This window comes from Mixophyes fleayi, chromosome 5 (assembly GCF_038048845.1).
Source record: "Mixophyes fleayi isolate aMixFle1 chromosome 5, aMixFle1.hap1, whole genome shotgun sequence".
Lineage (NCBI taxonomy): Eukaryota > Metazoa > Chordata > Amphibia > Anura > Limnodynastidae > Mixophyes > Mixophyes fleayi.
This window is the reverse complement of record NC_134406.1, coordinates 136,787,131-136,811,783: the sequence shown is the minus strand read 5'-3', so window position 1 is coordinate 136,811,783 and position 24,653 is coordinate 136,787,131. Positions and strand designations below refer to the sequence as shown.

The window sequence follows — 24,653 nt, the reverse complement described above, 5'->3', positions numbered from 1 at the left end:
TAGCAATGGGAACGCGCTAATGTAGTGGTGGCCGGGCAGCCGGAAGTGACACGTCTGGTTACTAAGCAACCAGACGCGCTGGAGGGGGAGCACAGGCGGACGTCCCAGGAGATCGTGGGACGGCGCCTGACAGTATGCCCTCCTCCTCCTCCCCTCTGATGGAGAAATCTTTTGAGTAGCAGGGGGGCATGAAGATCCGGTTTGTCCACCCAAGAACTCTCTTCTGGACCAAATCCCTTCCAATGAACAAGGAACTGCTGCCGGCCATAGCGGATACGGGAATCCAGGATTCGGCTGATCTCAAACTCTGTTCCCGAGGAAGTTTGAACCGGAGGGGGTCGAGATGGAGGTACAAAGAATTTGTTAAGCACCAACGGTCGAAGTAAGGACACATGAAAGGAGTTGTGGCATTGTAATGAAGCAGGTAGCTTTAGCTTGACACAGACAGTGTTGACGACCTGTGTGATGGTGTATGGACCGATGAAACGTGGAGCCATTTTTCATGAATGGTACTTTTAGTTTCAAGTCTTTAGTAGACAGCCATACTTGGTCCTCTACTTTCAGTAGAGGAGTAGGTTTTCGGTGTCGGTCTGCAAAAATCTTGTGGTGCTGGTTTTGGTCCAGATAATGGAGAATTCTCGATAGAGGGTGAGGGTGTCCACCGCTGGAACTGAGGAGGAAGAATTAGGAAAGGGATCCGGTATAATAGGATGTGCCCCGGTCACAATAAAGAATGGGGAGAACCCGGTGGATTCATGGACATGTTGATTGTGCGAAAACTCTGCCCAGGGAAGAAATTGTGACCATTTGCTCTGATTGTCAGCAGTAAAGCAGCGAAGAAAAGTCTCCAAATGGCCAGACCCGTTCGGTCTGGCCATTGGTCTGGGGGGTGATACCCCGAAGAGAACTTTAATTCCGTACCCAGTTTCCTACAGAAAGCCCTCCAGAATCGGGAGGTGAACTGGACCCCTCGATCAGAGATGATCTCTTTCGGGCAACCATGTAATCTGAAGATTTCTTTAATAAATGTGTCGGCTAAGCGACTGGCCGAAGGTAGACCTGAGAGGGGGGGATGAAGTGCACCATCTTGGAAAACCGGTCGATGACAACCCAGATGGTATTGAATCTGAAACTGCAAGGGAGATCAGTAATAAAGTCCATGGCTATACTATGCCAGGGGGCATTGGGCATGGGCAGGGGGCGAAGCAACCCAGCAGGGACTTTCCTGGAAGTTTTGTGTTGGGCACATGTGGTGCAAGCTGCAATAAAATCATGTATATCAGTACGTATAGTGGGCCACCAAAAACGACGACAGAGTGGGGATGTGATCTTTTTTATTCCAGCGTGACCCGCGATGCGGGAGAAATGAGCCCATCGTAATGTCTTGAGTCGCAAGTGTGGTTCCACAAACGATCGCCCTGTATGACGAGCAGACGTCTCAGTATTAGTAAACGCCACAATATTAGAGGGGTCGATGATGCATTGAGGAACCAATGGATTCAGGCGGTCAGAATCATCAAAGGAGCGAGATAAAGCATCTGCTCGCCCATTTTTAGCACCTGGACAGAATGTAAGGGTCATATTGAAGCGAACAAAGAAGGACGCCCAGCGGGCGCCTTCCAGTAAATGAGGCCATTCTTCAAGTGCACCTTTAATAGCAAGGAGTTCCTTGTCTCTGTTCCATAATTAATCTCACTAGGGAAGAATCGTCTGGAGAAGAACCCGCATGGAGAATGAGTACCTGATGGCGTCTCTTGGAATAACACGGCTCCAATGCCTACCGAAGAAGCGTCCACTTCTACAAAGAAAGGTCTTTGCTGGTCCGGCTGGGAGAGAACAAAGGCAGAAGAAAAGGCTTTCTTTAGGGTAGCAAAGGCAGAGATAGCTTCTGGAGACCAGATCTCCTAGTTAGTGCTGTAATAGGAGCGATAATGGAGGGAAAATCTTGGATGAACTGCTGATAATAATTAGCAAAGCCGATCAATCTCTGAATTGCTTTAAGACTCTGCAGTTGAGGCCAATCCAAGTTAGTCGACACCTTGGTGGGATCCATCTGTAGTCCTGAACCAGATACAATAAAACCAAGGAAGGGCACTTGGGAAACTTTGAGGACACATTTTTCTAGTTTGCAATAGAGATGGTATCTTCGTAAGACCTCCCTCACTTGTTCCTGGTGAGAACTCAGGTCTTTAGAGAACACTAGAATGTCATCCAGATAGACTACTATGGAGGTGTACAGCAGATCTTGAAAGATGTCATTGACAAAAGTCTGAAAGATGGCAGGGGCATTGCAAAGACCAAAGGGTATTACCAGGTATTCGAAATGGCCATCCCTGGTATTGAAGGCCGTCTTCCACTCGTCGCCCTTTTTGATGCGAATCGGGTTGTAGGCCCCGCAAAGGTCTAATTTAGTGAAAATTTGAGCCCCACTGATCCTGTCAAAGAGATCGGAGATAAGGGGTAAGGGATACCGATTTTTGACTGTAATACGATTCAGGGGACGATAGTCAATACACGAGCGGAGGGACCCGTCTTTTTTTCTTGACAAAGAAGAATCCAGCCCCAGCAGGAGGTAGATTGGCGAATGAACCCCTGTTTCAGATTTTCTGTGACATATTGAGACATCGCCAAAGTCTCAGGGCAAAACAGAGGATAAGTTCACCCTTTGGGTATAGGTTGGTCAGGATTCAGAGTAATGGATCAGTCCCAGGGACAATGGGGGGGGGGGTAGAATCTTGGCTTCGGTCTTGCTAAACACGTCCTGAAACTCGGCATAGGCCGCTGGAAGGGCAGATTCCATAACTGTGGAATGAGCAATTACTCGAGAACCAGGAGACTGGACTCTGGACAGGCTCTGATGACATTCTGTACCCCATCGGGTAACCTGAGCACGATCCCAATCCATTTACGGAGAATGCCTTCGTAACCAAGGTAGTCCCAAGATGAGAGGATTAATGGATTTAGGCAACACCAAGAACTGAATCATCTCACTATGAAGGGCTCCTACCATCAACCGAATAGGTGAGGTGATGGAGGAGATGGAACCGCTGATGACACGGTTACCGTCTACAACCCTAAAGAAAATGGTTGAGGCAAAGAAAGTATCGGAATTTGGAGCCCAGAAACGAGTGGCAGATATAAAGTTCCCGGAGGAGCCGGATTCCACAAATGCCGTGGTGGAGAAGGGACCTTTAGGGGTGCTCAGGGTGACTGCCATAAGAAGCTCTGGAGTATGATAGGAATAGGGAGCAACTATGGATTCTCCTAAACCGGCCTCCCTGCTACCGTTTAGGAGGACGGGTTTCTCGATCTCTTGGGGCAGACTTTGAGAAGGTGTCTGGAATCCCCACAGTAAAGACAGAGACGTTGCTTGAAGCGCCTCTCCCTTTCTTCCGGAGATAACCGAGAACGTCCAACCTGCATGGGTTCGTCTACGGGCAGCAGCGGGTTTTGGAATTGTGAAGCTAGACGAGGTACAATCCGCTTAGTGATAGGACGTTCTTGTGTGCGTTCTTGATAACGCAGGTCTACTTTGATACAAAGGGCAATAAGGGTATCAAGATCAGAAGGAAGATCCCGGGAAACTGATTCATCTTTGATCCAATCAACTAGACCTTGCCAGAATGTTGCCACTAATGCCTCGTTGTTCCACTTTAATTCAGACGCCAAGGTCCAGAACTGGATGGCATATTGCCCCACAGACTAGTTGCCTTGACAAAGACTCAGCAGATTGGTGACTGCAGAAGCTACTCTCCCAGGGTCATCAAAGACTCTCCTGAAGGCTTCAATAAAGAAGGTTGTGTTGGTAAGAAGAAGATCCCCTCGTTTCTACAGGAGCGAGGCCCAGGCCAGTGCTTGACCGCTCAGGAGGGAAATAATGAATGCCACCTTAGTGCGTTCTGAAGGGAATGCTCCTGGGTTACACTCAAATTGAATGGAGCACTGGTTTAAGAAACCCCTGCATTTCTTAGGATCCCCGTCATACATTTTGGGCACCAGAATGCGCAGGCCGGAGGCCGCCGTGGAAACTAACCACACTAGAAGATGCCACCGTGGAGGAGGTTATGGCCGGGGTAGCAGGCAGAGAGCCCTGTAAGGCATCAAAACGGGTAGCGATACCTTGGACACACTATATGAGATGTGCTTGGGCTGCTTCTTGCTGTTCTAGACGCTGAACCAAGTTAAGAAGTAACTCCCAGGCTGAGGGTTTACCAGACTCTTCCGTAGTCATCGCCAGAGTTTACTGTCACGACTTAGTGTTGCGTACCTGCTATCGTTGGCACTACTCGAGGGAAGGTGCGGAGTCTAGCGTGCCCCTGGTATTCACCAGGGACCCCCGCAAGGAGGTATGGACTCAGCTGCAGGAGACACGCAGGTCGCGATCCTTCCACGAGTCGGATAGTGAAGCAAGAGGGAAGAATTGTCAGACAAGCCGGGTCGGTAACGGTGCAGGCAATGAAGGTACACAAGGGGAATACGAAGGGAAGGTGAGTGAAGCCGGGTCAGTAGCGTTCTGGAAGCGCGGTACAAAGGGAGATCCAAAAAGGGGTAGTCAAAAGCAGCCCGGATCACAGGCAGGCAGGCAGGCAAATATCAGGAGACAAGCAATTAACTGGAACACTATAGGAAACACTGGAGGCAGGTAGGGACCTGAAACTCTGGCGCTGGTAGGAGAACCAGGAGGGGTTAAATAGTGCAGTGGCCCAATAGCGCCGCAGCACTGTCATATTTAGCGCCATAGCGCTTGTGGTATAGCGTTCCGTTGCCTAGCAACTGGGACGCGCTAATGTAGTGGTGGCCGCTGGAGGGGGAGCACCGGCGGCCATTCCGGGAGATCGTGGGATGGCGCCTGACAACCATGATGTTCTCATTTCTTCATTCATCCTTTACTAATATAAGAACAAATACACTCATAGTACCATAGTTATATACTATATGCAGTTGAAAGATGTATATAGAAGGATACATTCACAGGAATAATTTCTTCATAGTATTTTGTGACTTTGGTCAGATGCTGTTTTGACATCTCAGTTAAAGTTTTGGTAAATCTAGGACTTTGGTCTTTGAATGAATGCAGGAATAAATTAATCAAATCATTGCTGATGACAGAGACATTGGCTCTTATGTAATGGGTATTCAATCTCCAGGCTACCATTAACAGAGACATCCAGTGATGAAGGAATGCTTGAGTCAGTGCAGGCATGATTTTTAATGAATGTTCATAAATGTCTACTCAAACAGAAGGCATCTCTATAATGGCCATTTAGCAAGTATCCCACAGATATTTATGTTTTGGCCTGAGTCAGATGCATTTATAACCATTTCCTAAAGATGATAGTGGTGGTGGGATGGATTGCTTAATTCAATTTTTTTTTATTAAAAGAGAGTTGTAGTGAAATTTTAGTACTAAACCAAGCAGTGCAGGATCAATCATTTGTGATTGATATATGAACATTAAAATTGTGTAGATGTCCTTTAATTCATGTGTTAATGTTATGAACTCACACCGATCTTTCGTCCTGGCTGTTACTAAGGAGCTGTGATGCTATGTTCTCCCAGCTGCCGGCTTGCTTTTGAGTGCGGCTCACACTGTTCTTGAACTTGCTATTGCCTAGCAGCCGGGACACTGTTCTGCCAGGCAGACTTACTTCCTCTTCCATCCCGACTGGTTGCCAGGCAGCAAGAACGTTATGTTCAGTGATTGTGGTTGGATGACTACAATCTCCTATTACTGTGTGGGGCTAGCTCCCAATGGAGAATTCTGATTGGCCTCCATTAGTTTAAATGGCAGCGAGGACTTAGCCCCCCTGTCGGTTATAGCGTTTATGCCTGATATATATATATATACACACACACACACACACACACACAAGTTAACCCGTGCATGATACTCATGCATTCTAGTCAAATCAAGCTACTTGAGGTGTTAAAAAGGTTCTTGTCATGCATTTGGGCCATAGCCCAGGCCTCCTCAGGGGAAGATCGTTACTTCCCGACGTAAGCGCCCTTTTTCAACGTGGTTTTGTCCACATGTCACCACCTCATCATTCTTCTCCATCACCTCATCTTTCATTTTCATCGCCACATCTATCCAGATGTCTATCCAGACACAGGGATCTCTCTCAGCGGTCCTGAGTATCACACTCCTCTCACTCTGTCACCCCCGGCAACCACCAACCACTCCCCACTGTCACCCCCGGCAACCACCAACCACTCCCAACTGTCACTTCTCCTTCAAGAAATATATATATATATATATATTTTTTTTAAATCTTTATAAACACTTTTAACAATTAACAAATTAAATTAACAAATAAAAACATCTTCGTATACCAAATTTCAGCCCTTTCTGAATTTTTTTTTACACACACACTAAGAATTTAGTAGGTCAGTGTATAACTCCGCCCAGCAGGTGGCGTTGCAGCTTGGTTTTATTTTTTCCACACACACACACAGACAGACTAACACACGCCACTAGGCATTTATAATATATATATATATATATAATATATATTTATTTTATTTATTTATTTTTTTGATTTCCTGTTGCTGACCTGCTGCCTGTTCCTGGACACTCCCTGTCTGCTGCCCGTCTTAACCATTGGCTTGTTTCTGTACTATCCCTATTCGCTACCCACCCCAACCTTCTGGCTTGTTTGCAGTTATCCTTGCTCGGCCTCAAATGCTTGCATCTTTGCTGTTTTTTCTCCCGTATACCGCCTGGTATTCTATATTCCCAGTCTCTATACCTCATCACTACCTGGAACCCAAGATAAAATTTACTACACTGAGTTCATGTCCTGCGGGCATCTAAGTACCTGTGAGAAAGGCAGCTTGTTATAGGCCTTGCTCTAAACTTGCTCTAATCTAGCTTTCCAGTGGAAGCAAGAGGCAAATTATTTTCAATGAGTACATGTTTTTCTTTATACTCACAATATCTGAATTACCACTGCTGTTAAAACTTGTTTTTGACAGCCTTGGGGGCAGTGATGCTCGAGTCTGCTCCATTTTTCCATCCTTGCTGATCCTGGACCGATCAGAATTCCACAACTCAAAGTTTGAAGGAGGTAAGAATGGTGGGATCACAGCCTTCAGCTTGTCATTGGGAAGTTTAGCAAACGGAGCACCATTCTTTAACTAGGAGAGCAATAGAAAAACATTTCCAGAATGTGCACAGTTTTAACTTTTTCATCTGTATTACATAATGTAAAAAATTTAACTTTTACAAACTACTTTAGTAATGACTACTTAAAATCATCAGGATAGCCATTTAATTACAAAAAAACAAAACATTTGTTTTACAAACACTACAGCAGCATAAATTCACTCAATTAAATACCACTTTTATAAAGCAGATCCTCTGCTATAGAAGAAAAAAGAGAAGGCAAATTCTGTATGTATTTTAGCAGTTTAAAGAAATTATCCTTGTGATTTTTATCTTCAGGAATATGAATGAAATGAAATGCAATTCAATCCATTCCTTTCAATTTTTAACCCAGATCAATTAAACAACTCCTTATGTGAACATTTTAAACTACACCAATGTATTTTTTGATCTCAAGTCCACTTTAATAAGTATAATCCTAAAGCAAGTATGAGAAATTGATACATGCATCAAAATAAAAATTAGTGCAACTAACTCCAAACTGTGAATGGACTTTGGAAAATGCCATTCTAGGGAAGCTACAACTAGCCTCAAAAGAGACATTTCTATTAGGGTTACTAAACAAACATCTGTATCCTTTTGTTTCAGAAATGCACTTAAAAAAAAAAAAAAAAAAAGTTTTATTGCTGCAGTTAACAAAGATTAAAAATACATCAAACGAGCGAGTTCTCCTGTTAGTCAATTATTTTTCTTGTAACATGGTCACTAGAGCCAGTTTCATTGGAAACTAGTGCTTGCACTTCAGATACTATCTGTTAGTATTGTGTATGAAAATGCCAAGTCCATTAGAATGGACTGCTCTCTCCACACGAAACTGCATTGGTCTAATAGCTTCAAGCCATTTTCGAGAGGTGAGAGGCCAGTGGAATCTATGGCACTGATGTTTACTTTTATTACATTCCATTGGAAAAAAAAATTAAACCTTTGTGAAACATATCTCCATGTTGTCATATAAAAAACCTCATCTACTGCATAGGTCCTTTTTCCATCTTTCCAAGTATAAGTAGAAGATAATCTCCAATGCTCTGAATGCTACAAATGTGTGAACCCCTAAATACTGTAACTTAACACATTTTTTTCACCAAGCGGATGTAAAAAATATCTCCACCACCAACCTCCTTCCCCCGAAGTTCCACAAAATAAAATAAATATGATAAAAATCATTACACAAATTGCTGATTCTCTCACACAGATTAATAGTAGGAAAACAAGATCATATAGCTAGGTTGGTCTAAGGGATACAATGCCACCATGGTTGTACTTCCCCTCCACTTTCAGTAGTTTGGAAATCAATACACTCTCTATCCTGATGACACCTCATTCTCTCTCTCTCTTCTAAACGGTGAAACGGATAGTTTTTCTGCCGTCTAATCTGTCAACTTCTAAGACTAAGCTACTGATTTTCCTACATTTTACCAACATTCCCCCATCTGAGATGTCCATTTCTGTTTTTCTGTTAACAATGGTTTTATTAATACCACATAAAAAATAAAACAAAACTATGTTGGTTTTTTTTCCAACAATTTATTGGCAAGATATGCATTTTCAGCATACCATACAAAGTAATATATTGTATATATGTAACAAAGTATTTTACAAAGAGAAGTCAATATTAACTTTTCTAGTAAAATATTAAATGCAAACTAAAAATACAAAGTACAAAATGTATGTTTGAACATGTCACGTCGGTGCTATAAATGATAATATTGTACTGAAGTGAGTGATACTACCATGTTTATTGGTTTTAGTAGAAACATGTACCCAAGTTGTGCGGATTTAGATTTTTCCTAATAAAACAATTTTTGTATTTAACAAGTCCTGTGTCTGTCTCATTATTTTTGTAACCCCCTATATACTATAAAGAACTTTATGGATAATATATCATTCACACAAGCACACATGGGTTGAAAGCAATTAAACTACCAGTAGATTTTTGGACTGTGGGTGTAAACTAGCGCTCCCAGAGGAAAACCATGTAAACACACATAGACCATACACATTCCACTTAGATAGGGCTCTGGTTGGAATTAGAACCGATGGCTACTGTTCTACAGTGTTTTCTATGCAGAGATACATCCTATGCAATTCAAATGAAGTAAAAAAATAAATAAATCTAAAATATAATAGTGTATAAAATAGTTTTCATAGCCAGGTACAATAAATGGATATTTTCAATCTTCATAGTCTTCAATATCATATGGTAGATAAAGGCATCCTTATTATAACATTAAGGACACTGATCTAGTGTCGGTCTTGAAACGTGTATGCCACGGTGGGGACTTGAGTTTATGGTCTATATATAATTCGGTAAGTCTATATTAGAGGCAAGGAGACACTCTATGAAGGGCAGCTAGTCCGTCTTTTTAATCTTAATCATCAATGGGGCAAATATTCCTAACCCAAGCTCCTGACGCCGCGCCCGGCCAGCTGTCAAACAGCCGGGTGCGTGCACACACAGGGTAAGACAGGGCCAGCTGCTCAAGGCTGGGTTTGATCAGCCAATCAAAGCTGATTAAGGGATTAAGTTTACCGTTGGCACTCTGCGTATTCCATTGGCTGCAGGCTCTGCATATTTATTATACTGCAGTAGGGGACACATTCTGGACTGTATCCTGATTGGCCATCTGTACTATTTAAGGCAGTGAGGACTGAGCATCACTGCCGGTTATAGCGTCCTGTTCCAGTACTGCTGCCTGCTACTTCTTCCTGTGTTTGGTGTCTAACCTGAGATTGATTATCCGTGTATGACCTTTGCCTGCTCCTGAACTTTGAACCTGTGCTTCTGAGCCTGATCTATTGCCTGAACCCGGATTCTGAACCTCTGCTAGTGACCCTGATCTTACGCCTGTCCCTGGATTCTGAACCTGTGACCTTGATGTTTCTGCCTATACCCGACATATCCTTTGGTGCCCTGCCCAGTCAGCTGACATCTGGCCTGCCGCTACTCCGTGAGCTACCTCCTATACCTGTGCGCTACCGTGTAAGCATAAACTCATACTACGCTGAGCATAAGACCTGGGGGCATCTGAGTACCTGTGAGCACAACCAGTCTCTACGGGAAAGGCGGCTGCTAAAGGTGAAGACCTCTTCTACCTGTTCTATGAGTTTATGCCGCACTGGTGGCCATAACAGAATCTTTACCAGGCGTTGGTAGTACAATAATTTCAGCTATCATCATTGAGGGAGGAAAGATGTATAGAGAAGGCTTCCTCAAACAGATCAAACAAGTGTGGACTCAGACAATCTCTATATTTTTATACAATTCAAATGGAATGGTATCAAGTCTTGGGCCTTTTCGTATAACCGAAAAGAATGCAATAGCTAAACTAACCTATTCCACGGTAATTTGGGTATCAAGCATGTCAAGATGAACATTAGATAATTGTGGTAGTGACACGGATACTAGATACATTTCTGAATCTGTCTGAGAGTATACAGCATTTGGTAATGCTGCACAAAAAGCTTCATTCCTCACTGAATATAACACTCTGCTCGTTAACCGGAAAGCTATAGTCAAGTCCACCATGCAGTCTCCCTTTTCAAATATAATCCATGTTCTAAAAAAATGCTTACACTTAGTTTCTTTTGGAGTAAAAAAGTAAAAATGTACTGAGTGTCTTCACTCGCCCTAACTATATTCACCTGTATGACTTCTTCCTATTTTACCTCACGTTTTATCGTATTTCTGTCACTCGAAATAAGTCTTCTAGCGAAGACATCAAAAGCATCCCACACGACCAAATAGAGTGAGGTAAATTTGCTTTAAACAAAAAATTGGTTCAATTCATGTTCCACATTTGACCTAGTGGGCTATGAGGTAAACAAAATGCACGCAGGTTCAAATGCACAACATATAGTATGTACTACTGTACAAATATCTCAAACAGACTTGGAGGTCATGGTTCAAAGACACCTGGATAGAAAACCAAAATCTATTGACGAGACAGATGTTCTGTTTGCAGAATGATGGGGAAGGAGCAAATGTGGATGTCAGTAAAGCAATCATGCAATCCGAACCACAAATATTGGTCACTAAGGGGAGTGGGCAGTGGTCTCTTTCAGTATACCCATTACCATGGAGACTGAACTTATACATATATTATCACAACAATCATATAGTGGGAATATCCTGAAATTGTGCCATGTATTCTGCTCCCATACAGATAGTGAGAGAGTTATATAAAGAAAGGAGAAGGGGGATGCAAGATCAGTCTTGGGCAGCCATCCACTTTACGGTTCACAAAGATAGATATGCACTTTAATTTGAAAGGTAATAATTCAAGTTTTACAGTCGTCAAGTAATTTGAATCTTAATCTTATTGAATCTTATTTTGAATATACTCTTAAATATTGGGAAAGGCCCATCCCATTCAATCCATTTTAAATGTGGGGACTTTGCTGTAGTGTGTGCCTCTTTTCTGGCCACTTAATAAAAAGTCTATATGATATTTGAACCAGATTATTTAACGCTTTATATGCCTGCTACAGAATGATTGTATTTTATCAAACATTTTCAATATTTAACTTGCTGATGTTTAGAAAGTATATTGTGAATCTGCAGATGTATTTATCATGTCATAAGTATAAAAAAAATAATATCCCCTTTATGAAGCCCAAATTTTTCTAATTTTTTTTTTTTAACACTTTCTGATGTAGAGTCTACTCCACTGGATGAACTTGTCTGAGGTAATCAGCTATTATGTGCTGTTTGCCTGCTACATGTAGCTTTAGATTTCTTTGTGCCCAAAACATGAGTTTTGTTACTTTTGACATCATGGTTCTGATTATGGTACCTCCCTTAAGATCTATGAAGACCATAACTGCTCTCAATTATCAATTATCTTGTTTCGTGACCATGCTCCTTGTGCTATATGTGCCATTCAGCAAGACTGGAGTCCATCATATCATCCACTCTGGTTCCAAAAGTGACGCTCCTCTTTCCTTTAATTTTGGACTGAGACTTCCTGGTGATTCTTAACAGTGTGATGGCATAATTCAGAAGAATCTGTTTGTGATCCCACTGGGTTATAAGCTCCAGTTGGAGACTTCGCATGTGCAACTTTACCCAGGGGTTGATCCATATGGTGACGGAAAACATCCCCAAGAGTTATTGAGAAATTTCCCTATACGACTTCTTTGTGGAATTATCCTTTATAAGGGATCAGTATATTATAGCGATATATATGGATCAGCTGATCACATCCATTCTCAAATTATTAGCAACATAAAAACTTTATATAATTCATTTATAACATCTTCCACTTTTCTAAAAATTCACTTGTTCATGTGGTATGTAACAAACTAAATATGTATTGTAAAGTATTTTTATTGAAATTCTTTCTAACAGAGAGATAATTATGCCATATGGGTCAGCTGGATTTTACTGTTCTACTATATAAGCGGAACTACTCTCACACCACACTGCACACACACTTTAATCCCTACAGAAGTCGGATTTTCTACAGACAACTTCAAGATACAGAACTTTCCTTGAATCTGACATAATGATACTACCGTGGTGTATCATTTTGGCGGTAATCTCGGAACACCTACACATCACAAGCCAGGAAGCTAGTGTACATTGCACCAGGAAGCTAGTGTACATTGCAATGGGAATTTTAATCCAGAGCTTTTCGGAAAAGAAGGGAGATGTCTACCATGACTGCAAGAGTGAAATCTAACTGTATAAATAACTTAGCAGCTTGATGTGATCATCTAGACTGAGACATATCAGGTCAAAATGAATCCATAAAGGACTAATATTTGGAAAAAGATTTCTGATTTAATGCACAGCAAAAACAAACTCAGAGAAAGTAACACTACTGTTTTTTTACTCTTCTGCTGAAAGCAGTGACATCACTTAAATTAATTACATATAAATAATTATTTTAAAGTATCAGAAGTTCATTACCACTCTACAACAATATATAGAAGGGGTTTGCAATGACATAAAAAATGTAAACATTTTATTTGAAATTGTTTTTTTTTTTTATGATTTTCATAATAAAATGTCTCTTTTACACACATTTAAGAGGAAGTTTTGGAATCAACACCACCCTTTTCTTCTAGCACCAGATGCTGATTCATAGATTTAGTTGTATATTACATTTACATCTCAGATTAATACATTTAAATCCATATAATATACATGTAGAATTAATTATTCAACTTAAGCATCTGTTGTATCAAAGTTCCTTCTCTCTATTTGGTATATGTAGAAACTGAATATCCACTTATTCTTTTGGCAACCTATATACTTCGCAGCCACACACACACTATATGGACAAACGTATTCAGACACTTGAACATTACATCAACAGGGACTGTAAGAACATTGAATTCAAATACATATACTTTAATATGGAGTTGGTCTCCCTTTTGCAGTGATAACAGTTTCCACTCTTCTTGGAAGGCTTTCCACAAGATGTTGGAGTGTTTCTGTGAGAATTTATGCCCATTCATTCTCTAGAGCATTTATAAGGTCAGGCACTGATGTTGGACGAGAAGGCCTAGCTCGCAATCTCCGTTCCAGTTCATCTCAAAGGTGTTCGATGGGGTTGAGGGCAAGACTCTGTGCGAGCCAGTCAAGTTCTTCCACACCGAACTCATCAAACCATGTCTTTGTAGTCCTTGCTTGGTGCACTGGGGCACAGTCATGTTGGAATAGAAAAGAGCCTTCGCCAAACTGTTGCCACAAAGTTGGAAGCATAGCATTGTCCAAAAGGACTTGGTATGCTGAAGCATTAAGGTTGCCCTTCACTGGAGATAAGGGGCCTAACCCAAATCCTGAAAAACAGGCCCATACCATTATCCCTCCTCCACCAAAGTTCACAGTTGGCATAATTCAGTCAGACAGGTAACATTCTCCCGGCATCCACCAAAGCCAGACTCGCCCATCTGACTGCCAAACAGAGAAGCGTAAGTCGTCACACCACAGAACATGTTTCCACTGCTCCACAGACCAATGTTGGTGTGCTTTACACCACTCCATCTGACGCTTGGCATTGATCTTGAAGGTTAGCATTCAGCTGCTCGACCATGGAAACACATTCCATTAAGCTTCCGTCGCACAGTTTTTGGGATTACATCAATGGTAGTGGATGTTCGGAACTCTTCAGCTATGGAATTAGCAGAGCGTTGGCGAGTTTTACGCACCATGTGACTTAGCAGTCTTTGACCCCGCTCTGTGATTTTACATGGTCTTCCGCTTCGTGGCTGTTGTTCCTAAACGCTTCCACTTTCTAATAATATCACTTACTGTGAAATACCCAGCAGGGATGAAATTTCACGAACCGTCTTATTGGAAAGGTGGCATTCTATCACTGTACCACACTTGAAGTCACTGAGCTCTTCAGAACGACCCATTTTGTATCATAAATGTTTGCAAATGGAGACTGCAGGGCTAGGTGCTTGATTTTATACACCTCTGGCCATGGGTCTGATTGAAAAACCTACATTCAATAATTAACAAGTGTGGCCAAATACTTTTGTCCCTATAGGGTATATTCATGCATCTGTAGAGAAGTACACTCTTTCTATTTTGAGCTACAAAAAATCACAACTCAATCCAAAAGTGGTCACAATGACACAAAAGTAATATATTACAGTACACGTAATAATGTTTTGTCATCAAAGATAGTAACTTAATACTACTCAACAAGAACAGCTGCATAATATATTTGCATTTGTTCCTACACAGTGTGACCAGCGAGAAGCATTCTTTTAAAGGAAAATAACTGGTTTTCAGTGGTCAACATTGGCCTCAACTTAATAGAACTTACCATAGTAGCTAGCAGTATGTCATCACTCTCAGTTTTTGTCGTACCCAGTCCTGAAAGAAGAAAGAAAAAGTGTTTCTGAAACGGAAACAGACACTATAAATGTACATGCAAAGAAATACTAAACATACACAAATTAAATAATTTTTTTTAAAAATTAGATTCTTGCTGTTCAAACATATCGTGGGTGACAAATTGGTTTAGGATTTGTTCACATAAAAGGAAATGATCTAAAAGAAAAGGATAAAGAAAGTTTAATGGGGCATTGATAATTAGCCTTAAAATATCTAAAAAAAAATAGCAAGCACTGTTAAAAACATACCACATGAACTACAAATGAAAACACCATGAGCAAAAACAGAATGCTAAACGGTTTTCCATACACTTCACTTTTTCAGTGACTGAGCTATAAATTATATTTCTAGGGTATTTGTTAAACTATACAGGCACCACTCTAACTAACCAGTGGTGTGTTGCTTCCACTTGAGCAGTTGCTTCAAATCTCCGGCTGCCTGAATCCAGTCAGTGAATAAATGATCAGCGGAAGATTTGAAACTGACTGCTGATTGGCCTTTATAGGCTCTAGGCTGTAGCAGTCAGAGCCTCCTAGGTGACGTAGGCACTTTCGTGGGATGTCCCTTCTTAGCAACTGGGACAGTTTCGGTACATGTGAACAAGAAGCAGCGCTGGCGAGTTAGTCTGCTTGAGCCAGGCATTGGGAGATATGAAACAGCACTTCAAGTGTTACAGTAGTGTCTATCATTAACAGGTACAGTTGAATATCTTGCTAAAAAAAAAAAATAAAAAAAAAAGGGAGGAAAGAACATAATTTAAATGGAAAGCACTATCTATAAAATATTGACCCAAAATACGATTTTTGTTGATAAATGATTAAAGATGCCTATTTATGACTAGAGCAAAGGTTCAAGGCAGAAGAATATACAAGATAGTAAAGTAGTATTGGTGATTATAAAGTTACACAAATAAGTGATTAAAAAATTTTCTGTGTTTGTGAGTTTTTAACAATCACATTAGTCTGTTATAGTTTCTCCTCAATTGCACCTTTAGGAAGGTTACTTAGTAACATCAATTGTTTATATCAATTGTTTATTTTGATTCTCATTCACCAAAAATCCTTATGGCTCAGTTATTTATCCAGATATATTATTTCTTCATGTATTGTAAGGTTATCTCATGCATCTCACATCGATACCAAATCATACACTTCAGACAATGTATCATTCATTTATACATGCCAGATGAAGTTGTTGTGATCAATTAAGCTTACTGGGGCCAGGGAAGCTATAGTATCTCCTAGCTGCATAAAAAAAAAAACAAAAAAACCTGAAACTTCTATATCTTTAAGGGTCATTGTTATCTCACACCCTCTCACACATGCCTATGTACGTTTCACTTAATGCTTTTTCAAGGCAAATATCTGAGCATTGTCAAGATCTCATTTTTTCTATCCTATCACAGCCAATAGGAACTTTCCATGTACAACTTTCCATCTGAGATCAATCAGTGAGGGGGTGTTTCTCTCACTTACTATAGATTAACTCATTCCGACTCATTATATCAGAGAAATACATATCCAAAATATCACCTTTGTCTTTATATAACAGACAGCATATAAAAACAAAAAAAATCATGATTCTCACATGATAATCAGTATAATAAAATGCTGCTGATCTCATTAGTACAGCACATTCTTTCACCATCATTTTATATACCGATGATCACTATTTTACAGGGCACAATTCTTTTCTTCTCTCTACCCCAGGAAGGAGTATTTTTCTTCTAATATAAAATATAGGTTCTAGTTAAGGTTTGATGTATTATTTGCGATCGCTATTTTCTAACTCAGAAAAAATGTCAAAGATTTTATATTATTTACCATTTCATCATCTTTTGTTTGTATAATAGAATAAAGTCTGGATTAATAAAGTAAATTCCATTTTTAACCCAAAACATCAGTTCCCATCCTTTTTTATTCATTTCATCAAAAAAGATTTTCAACATGCCCATCTAAGATTGATGCATTCCCGTTAATGTGACAAATATTATAAATGATCTTGTCACTATACACATTTTCCCTTTTCTCTTCAAAAGTCAAACCAATCCCACCGACATTTACATAGGCAAATGAAGCCTGTAAGGCTTGAACCAGTCAAATGCTGTGCTCACAGCATCCTGCCATTAGTTCAATGAGCCACTTGTGGTTTCTATTAGACTGGTCAGAGACATATTTAGCTTCCCTGGCCCCAGTCAGCTAGTATGTATGAATGAATGAATGATACGGTGTCTGAAGTGCATGGCTTGGTATACAGTGATATATAGGAGATAAACGAATACATGAAGAAATAATATATCTGGATAAATAACGGAGCCCTTGGTGAATAAGAACCTTAAGAAATAATAGACATAAAACAATTGATGTGACTTTAGAACCTCCCTAAAAGTGCAATTATTACGGAGAAACTATAACAGAATAAATTTGATTGTTAAAAACTCCCACAGAATTCATTTTAATCATTTATTTGTGTAACTTTATAATCACCAATACTACTTTACTATCTTTTATATTTCACCCCCTTGATACTTTGCTCTAGTCATAAATAGGTATCTATGATCATTTACTAACAAAAGCCATATATTGGGTCAATATATTATAGATAGTGCTTTCTGTTTAAACGGCTTTCTTTCCCTTTATTTATTTTTTTGAGTATAAACAAAATAGTTATGAGGAAAGGCACCTTCCATAGGTAATAATAATATAATAAGTATGATGAATAGAAATTGAATATTATTCTTATAATAGGGATATTTCTATATGATTATGAGGATATACAAATCTGTTATTTATACTGGTGTGGTATTTATCCCTCTTTTTTTTCCCCATTTTCTTATTTTTTGTCCTTACTCCCTTGCACTACTACAGTTGAATATCATATAACACACATGAGTTTCTGGGGCAAATCATTTCTATTTAAGCATCCTAAGACAGTTCTGTAATTTCAAATAATTTTCTATTTTTGGTTTGGGAGCAGTGAAGGAAGGTGACCTGGTCAACTGAATCATCATTCACCATGTTCTCAACAAACTGACGAGGACACCTGTGGCACCAACCCACAGAACTCTATAGTCCTGAGTGTTGCTTTAAACAGTGATTCCATAATGTTGTGGGTGCATTTCCTAGCATGGTTTGTGTGCAGTCATTCCCTTAGAAGCAAGATCACCACTAATCGCTACTTATTGGTACTGAGTGGCCACCCTATGTTGCATCATCTCTTTCCTGATGTTACATAGGCTTCCAGGATAACACTGATGTTATCCATAGATTATGGCCTTCTTAAATATCACAAGATGTGAACTAAATCAAGCATTTATGACCTTTTGTCGAACAATGCCTGAGAAAGCGTTTTCTACCGCCATAAACCAGACGTCAGTTGAGTGACTTTCTTGAGGAAGGATGGTGCAGTATCTCTCCGGCACAATTCCACATACTGGTGGACTCCATGCTACATATATACAAATGCATAGAAATATTGATCACCAAGTGAGATGCTGTGTTACATGCATCTCCTCACCGCTGTCTGTAGAGGTAGAGGTCCATGCCGTAGTAGAGTCTGGTCTCCGCGGATTGCTTGTGTCTGTCTGTGAAGGGGTTCTCACCATCGAATCAAGAGATGCACTGGTATTTTCAGTCAAAGGCACAAGACGATTGGCAGAGAAACCATGCCTCAGAGTCTGGGTCAGCTTAAGCTTACGGAAACGATTAGACATCCTATTCCACCATGACTGGGAATAAAGTAGTATATAAATACCATTATACTAGGAATTAATGCATGCATACACTTTATTTTCTTTGTATTGTATCAGATTAATTACATGCTAAACCAAGATATAATATCTGACAACTCAGTTGTGATATAAAATATACATATGGTGGTTATACCAAGAGATCTTGTGACAAAAGATGTCAATTACCTACTGACTAGAGCTATCATTTAAAGGACACTGAGCACATTATACAGCATGCTGTATTTGCACCATTTGATAATATATAATCACAAGAAGTGGCGCCTTCTGCGGGGGAATACTGAATCCATGTTATAGCCATTGATGTATGGATACATTTTCTAATTGATGAGGATGTTATGCCATTAGTTATATGCTATTTTATACATTTATATTTAGCATATGTATCAGTCAGTCATCTGGATTATAGTTTACTCAACTGTTTAACATGTGTTTTCTTGTCTCATAACAAATAGGTATTTCCACAGTTTGTTATTTATGTAAAAATATTTCATTTTGTTTTTATTGCAGGTTTCTCCTTGCTATTATAGTATGCTGAATGCGGGAGTGTGTGGAGCTGTGGGTTAATAGATTTGATTCAAGGACATACATAATGGATGTGTCCTCATTTATATTTATGTCCCAATAGTGGGATTTGGTGACAAAATGTTAAATATATGCATTATCCATATTCTACAAAAAGTGCATCACTCTTCATTGTATTGCATTTCAAAAAATAGTTGGTGCTACAAGATTGTGCATCCAATTAATTTTATGTTATCAGAGTGCATTTGGCCATCTTTACCCCTAGTATGCACATTTGGTGAGGGAATGAAGCCTTTTTTTGGGGTTGGGGTACCAAATGTTTCGGCACGACATGTACGCATTACTGCAACAGTACATAACACCATGCCAAATACATCCATGTAATGCAAAATGGATTAATGCAAACATGTTTCATTTATTTTCTTTTTTATATTTTATTGTTTTTACTGGTCCTTGCCCCTCAATAATTATGTGTCCCTTTTCAAAAGATCTAATCCTAGCTGGTAAAGACAGTGCTTAGACTAAATGGATAAATGGTTCATGAGCACAGTGCAGACATTATAGAAAATGCCGTCACCAAGCAGGAAGCTTATTTATATCCTGTCAGAACACAGCCATAGCAAGGTGTTCAGTGGTAAAGGTGAATTCCATGTTCCGGAAAAAGACATTTGTATTTAGCTTTTAATTGATTTAGTTAATAAAAAAAAACCAAAAACAGTCAGAGGCAAGCAACAGCCTCTTTCTGCGGGAAGGGCTCACTGTAGAATGCAGCAAATCACACTACCCAGAATTTTTTCTGTTTCAAAAATAACGCAGCTTCAGAAATAACGTAGTGGTGAGAGCACTGGCGATATGGGACCTCATTTATAGGGAATCAAACTAACAGGTAACAAAGCATCTAAGAAAGAAAGTTGGGTGCTGAAGAGGAGATGGAGAATGGCTGCAAAGCAGTATTTTTTTTTTTTAACTTGGCTTTTGTATCCAGTACAATAAAATTTTACTCTCTTACATTAAGTTGACATTTTGCTTTAGCCCACACTTCCATTAAGGCAGCTACCTGCACCTACGAGAAGGTACTAGCGCCTCATAAGTAGATGCAATACACAACTAAGCATTGTAAACACAGCAATTTCAGAGACGCAAGTCTCAAAAAATTAAATTCTATCTATGGAGTCGGATGCCGCTATGTGACAATGTTAGTCAGTTAGTTTCTCCAAATGTTGAGAAACATCTGATTGCCGATACTATAAGCAGTATATGTATATTTACTATTATGTTGCTGGTATTACATCTTAAGACATCAGTTAACATACTCTAAAATGCAAAACTTTGCTTTTTCGGTGAGCAATATGAATATAAAGTTTTTTTACAGATTAATACTTTATTATAATCTTATGTCATAGTATGTCAGTACATTCCAAGTAAACCTATTTAACGCTACCTTTAATCCAGCTTTGTCCTCAGGTGGAAGTGGAGAGTTATAAGACTGTTTGCTCTTGGAAATAAGAAATGTTGATTTATTCTTTTGTTTTGATTTTTCTTTGTCCACCTGCAGACAAACAGATGCTAGAAGTCGAACCAGCTCAGTGTCTACCAGAGAGAAAAAAAAAAAACAGGAATTTATGTACAATTAAAATGTTCTCAAAGCAGTTTTTTCATTCAACATCTACATAATACTCAGGGGCTGGCTGGCAAAATTTAGCCCGAGGGTCGAAATTCTGCACAGAAGTATATTAGGAACATTTTAAAGGAAAATAATTGCAGGTGACCCAGCCAAAGACAGTTCACTATGGGACCAGCCCAGGGGGCAGATGCCCCCCTGTTCCCCAGCCCAGTCTGCCCCTGAAAACACTTATTAAAAGATTGCCCACATACAGAGATTGCTCATAGGCAGTATCCACTGCTCAACACCCCCTGGGGAGGTGACAAAGTGGCGGTCCCTGCCATATTTCAACATCTTTTGATTTTCTGTACATGACTCTGGTCCTCCAGATGCTCAGAGGACTGTACTGTACAAGTAGTTCCAACTATGACACTGAATTTTCCCATTTATTCTTACAATTTAAGATGACTTTTTATAAAATGGGAAAATAAATATAAAAATGTTATCTGGTTGTACAATGAAAGACTTATTACATGTGTCTGTATGGCGAATAAATTAAAAAGTACCATACAACAGCATAGTCTCATACGCAGTTAGCATCTTCATTATAACTGATAAATGTAGCTCTGTCAAAGCTACTAGCTTGTAGCGCAGCTTACTAGAACACCCTAAAAGTAGGGGTGTGTGGGTTACCTGAAGCCAGGAGGTTTAGATATGTCCATAGCTCTTCCAAACACCTGTAATTGAACTGGAAGAAGTACAGACAGCTTGCTATACTAGCTGTGAGCATCAATATGGCAATGGTGGGAAGAAAGGGCAGAGTAAATAAAAATGTTAAAAAATGCATAGATTGTCTGTAGAATATGCACAAGATGTAATAAAGCCCCTGGAAGAGCTCAAGTTCACACAAAAAATGCTCAAACCTCTGATCACCAGCCACAGAGATCAATATGTATTCACATAGAATTAAGCTTTGTTCACCATACGGTAAAAACAGCAGGTTGAGGCCAAAGGGGAGAACACATGAAAAATGCTAATATATAAACTGTCACATTACAGTATTGCACTTTAAACATTTAGAAGGGGTGTGCAATTGGTATGGGGGAAAATGTGTAGTTTCATTATAACAATCATTTTATTTATAATCAAGTTATTTTGTACACCTTCAAACATTTCCATGTTCACTTCAGTATCTACCATCTACTTACCAAAATACCTTTCATGTCCTGCAACCATCTCAGACTACCCGCCATCCCTAACACTTCTTTCTGACTATCACGCTTATCCATCTATCCAATTATTTCAAACACTCTCTTACGATTTTAGTGACTACTCCATTTCACTCTTCCACCACAATCCCAACTGAACTCCTCTTCCCCCCGTCACCCTAAATACATACCTTTTAAGACACTTCTACCAAACACACTCCTGCACAACTTTACTGAGTCAATAAAACAAAAACTGTTAATTATAAATGATATTTCATACATCTTGGCAGTTACCACCAACCATTTCCACCTTTTTGCTCCTTCACTTACGTACAACCTATGCACCCTACAGCTCCACATATCCACATCCAAGACATTCAGTTACTCCTCGGCTACAAACCGCCATTATACCATTATACATTCCCTTGCATTACAGTGAAGGCCAGGGTACAACTGATTAATGCATTTTACAGTCATATAGAAAACAGCAGAAAGTGTCAGCTGAAATACAGAAATTGTGGGAATGTTTGGCAATGTATGCTTAGCATTTCCAAATCAGTTTAATGCTGCCCTCAAGTGGCATGTTAGGGCTCATACATTTATTACATACATTTTACTAGTGTCTAGAGCAATTTTGGTTGGCTATTTTGACTAAACTGAAACACTTCACAGAATCAAAATATTGTAATATGCACAGCCATGTACGGTGTCAAGTCTAATATGTAGAGTGGGAGTGTTGTATGTATTCAATAGAGACCTTTCAGATTGTTTACTCGCTGCAGCAGGACAATGTCCCACAACGTTCCTGTGAAAAAAAAAATCTAAAGGACCTCTAATGGAAACACATATAACTCCTAATCTATACAAGAGCTGTCTGCTCCACAATCACTGCCTATACGTCTATTTTATTTTGAAGGAACTTGTAGCATGAATGTGTCACCCATGTGGAGAGTGCACTCCAGATGATATTCTCAACTAAACTTGGTGATTTCCAAGTGATAGGTGAAGAATAGGGAGGCCGTTACAGTGGTCATGACCAGCACTCAAGGAGCATAGCTCTCATTTAAACAGCACTAGGCTGCTCTCCAATCCCTTCTCATGCCAAATAGATGGGTAATGCTGCTTGCACTACTGTTGTAGGGGAAGCTATAAGTCTATTAAAAAAATAGACCTATATACCCCTAACCAGCCCCAAATTATTAGCATTCACATTTAATAAATGGACCCATTTACCTCCTGCCTGCTGAAATTAAATTAAATAGGTGTATTTTTTAAATGTGGATACTATTACCTCCCAAATAGCTCAGAAATTAAATAATTGTTTTTCACATAAAAATATGGCCCTCCTCCTTCCCAAACTCAGTCCTATTGTTCAATCTGGGGAATTCAATTGGCCGCATTACTGCCGAAAGTACCGCGGCTTGTGCACTATTACCGATATTATGGTAATAGTTTGCATTATTATCATTAATGCGGTAATCTTTACCGCTAGTTTTTGCTCGCAGCTTAGGGAGCCGCGAGCAGAAATCAGGGTTAGAATTACCGTTTTAACGGTAATAGATTTAGTGCCGCGTTACTCACACCAAAATTGAATTCCTCCAAATAAATAGCCCTCAAAACACAACATTATTAAATTAACCCCACTTTAACCTAACAAGTCCCACCATAATCCGAGTATTAAATAACCCCCATCATCAAATAGCCTCCACCATTAAATTAATAGATCCCACCCACCATTAAATGATTAACCACTCTCATCCTAACAGCAGGGTCCACCACGATATCGTTCAATCTGCCCAGAATTGCTGAGTGACTTGCACCACATTAATATATCGGGTGTTTCTTGGCAACAGGAAGCCCTGTCCAAAAACAAAATAATTTATTTTGTAATCTCCCCAAACATAATTTTACTAGTAAGATATTTCCCTACTGATTTCAGTAGATCAGTTTGTGAATGCAAATTCAGCCTATAAATAATATTAATATGTTAATTAATTTGAGGATGGTGTATGTTATACAGTATAGTTATAACAACAACTTTTCATACGTATAATGTACATATTTACATTGCTGTTATAGTAACCATGGGAGGTAAGAACAGGGGAATGTAGTGAGTTGGAAAGGAGAATGGCACAAGGTTGAATTTTATAGGTATGTGATTGGCATGGTACATAAGGCTGTTTATCTAGGCCAGAGCTGTCTGTGCTGGGCATGAGTCTGAGTTCTTGGGCACAGAGCTGTATACAGGAGCACTTGACTAGTGGGCATGAGGATTTAAATCTAGGCAAAGGGCTTTATGCAGTGAGAGAAATTGGGTATCAGGCTGTTATGTGTGTTACAAGTGGCCATGTAACTTTGATGGAAATTATGCAATTAATCAGGGAAATCCTGCTCAATTGACAGGATGGCTAAGAACCATGAAATAACAGCTGCTCCACATATACAATCAATCTGTTTAGTTACAGCGCCATGAGGTTATTATCTTAAAGAACCATTGTAGTGAAATGATGCTCTTATGCTGGACACAGATATGCATATGGTGTTTTCTGCTA

The 24,653-nt window shown here is 39.7% G+C and overlaps 1 protein-coding gene across 2 annotated transcripts in view; it reads right to left on the bottom strand.

The window, feature by feature from the left end:
* The window catches only part of ANKS6 (ankyrin repeat and sterile alpha motif domain containing 6), a 98,051-nt gene that overhangs the window by 40,686 nt on the left and 32,712 nt on the right, over window positions 1-24,653 (bottom strand). The window contains exons 6-9 of one of the 2 annotated variants that reach the window (XM_075212838.1): window positions 20,732-20,880; window positions 18,534-18,744; window positions 14,947-14,996; window positions 6,934-7,137 (exon numbers count right to left, since the gene is read on the bottom strand). In XM_075212838.1, coding sequence (XP_075068939.1) covers window positions 6,934-7,137; window positions 14,947-14,996; window positions 18,534-18,744; window positions 20,732-20,880 — 614 coding nt within the window. The remainder of the gene's footprint in view (window positions 1-6,933; window positions 7,138-14,946; window positions 14,997-18,533; window positions 18,745-20,731; window positions 20,881-24,653) is intronic. The other variant, XM_075212839.1, reaches the window with a different exon arrangement.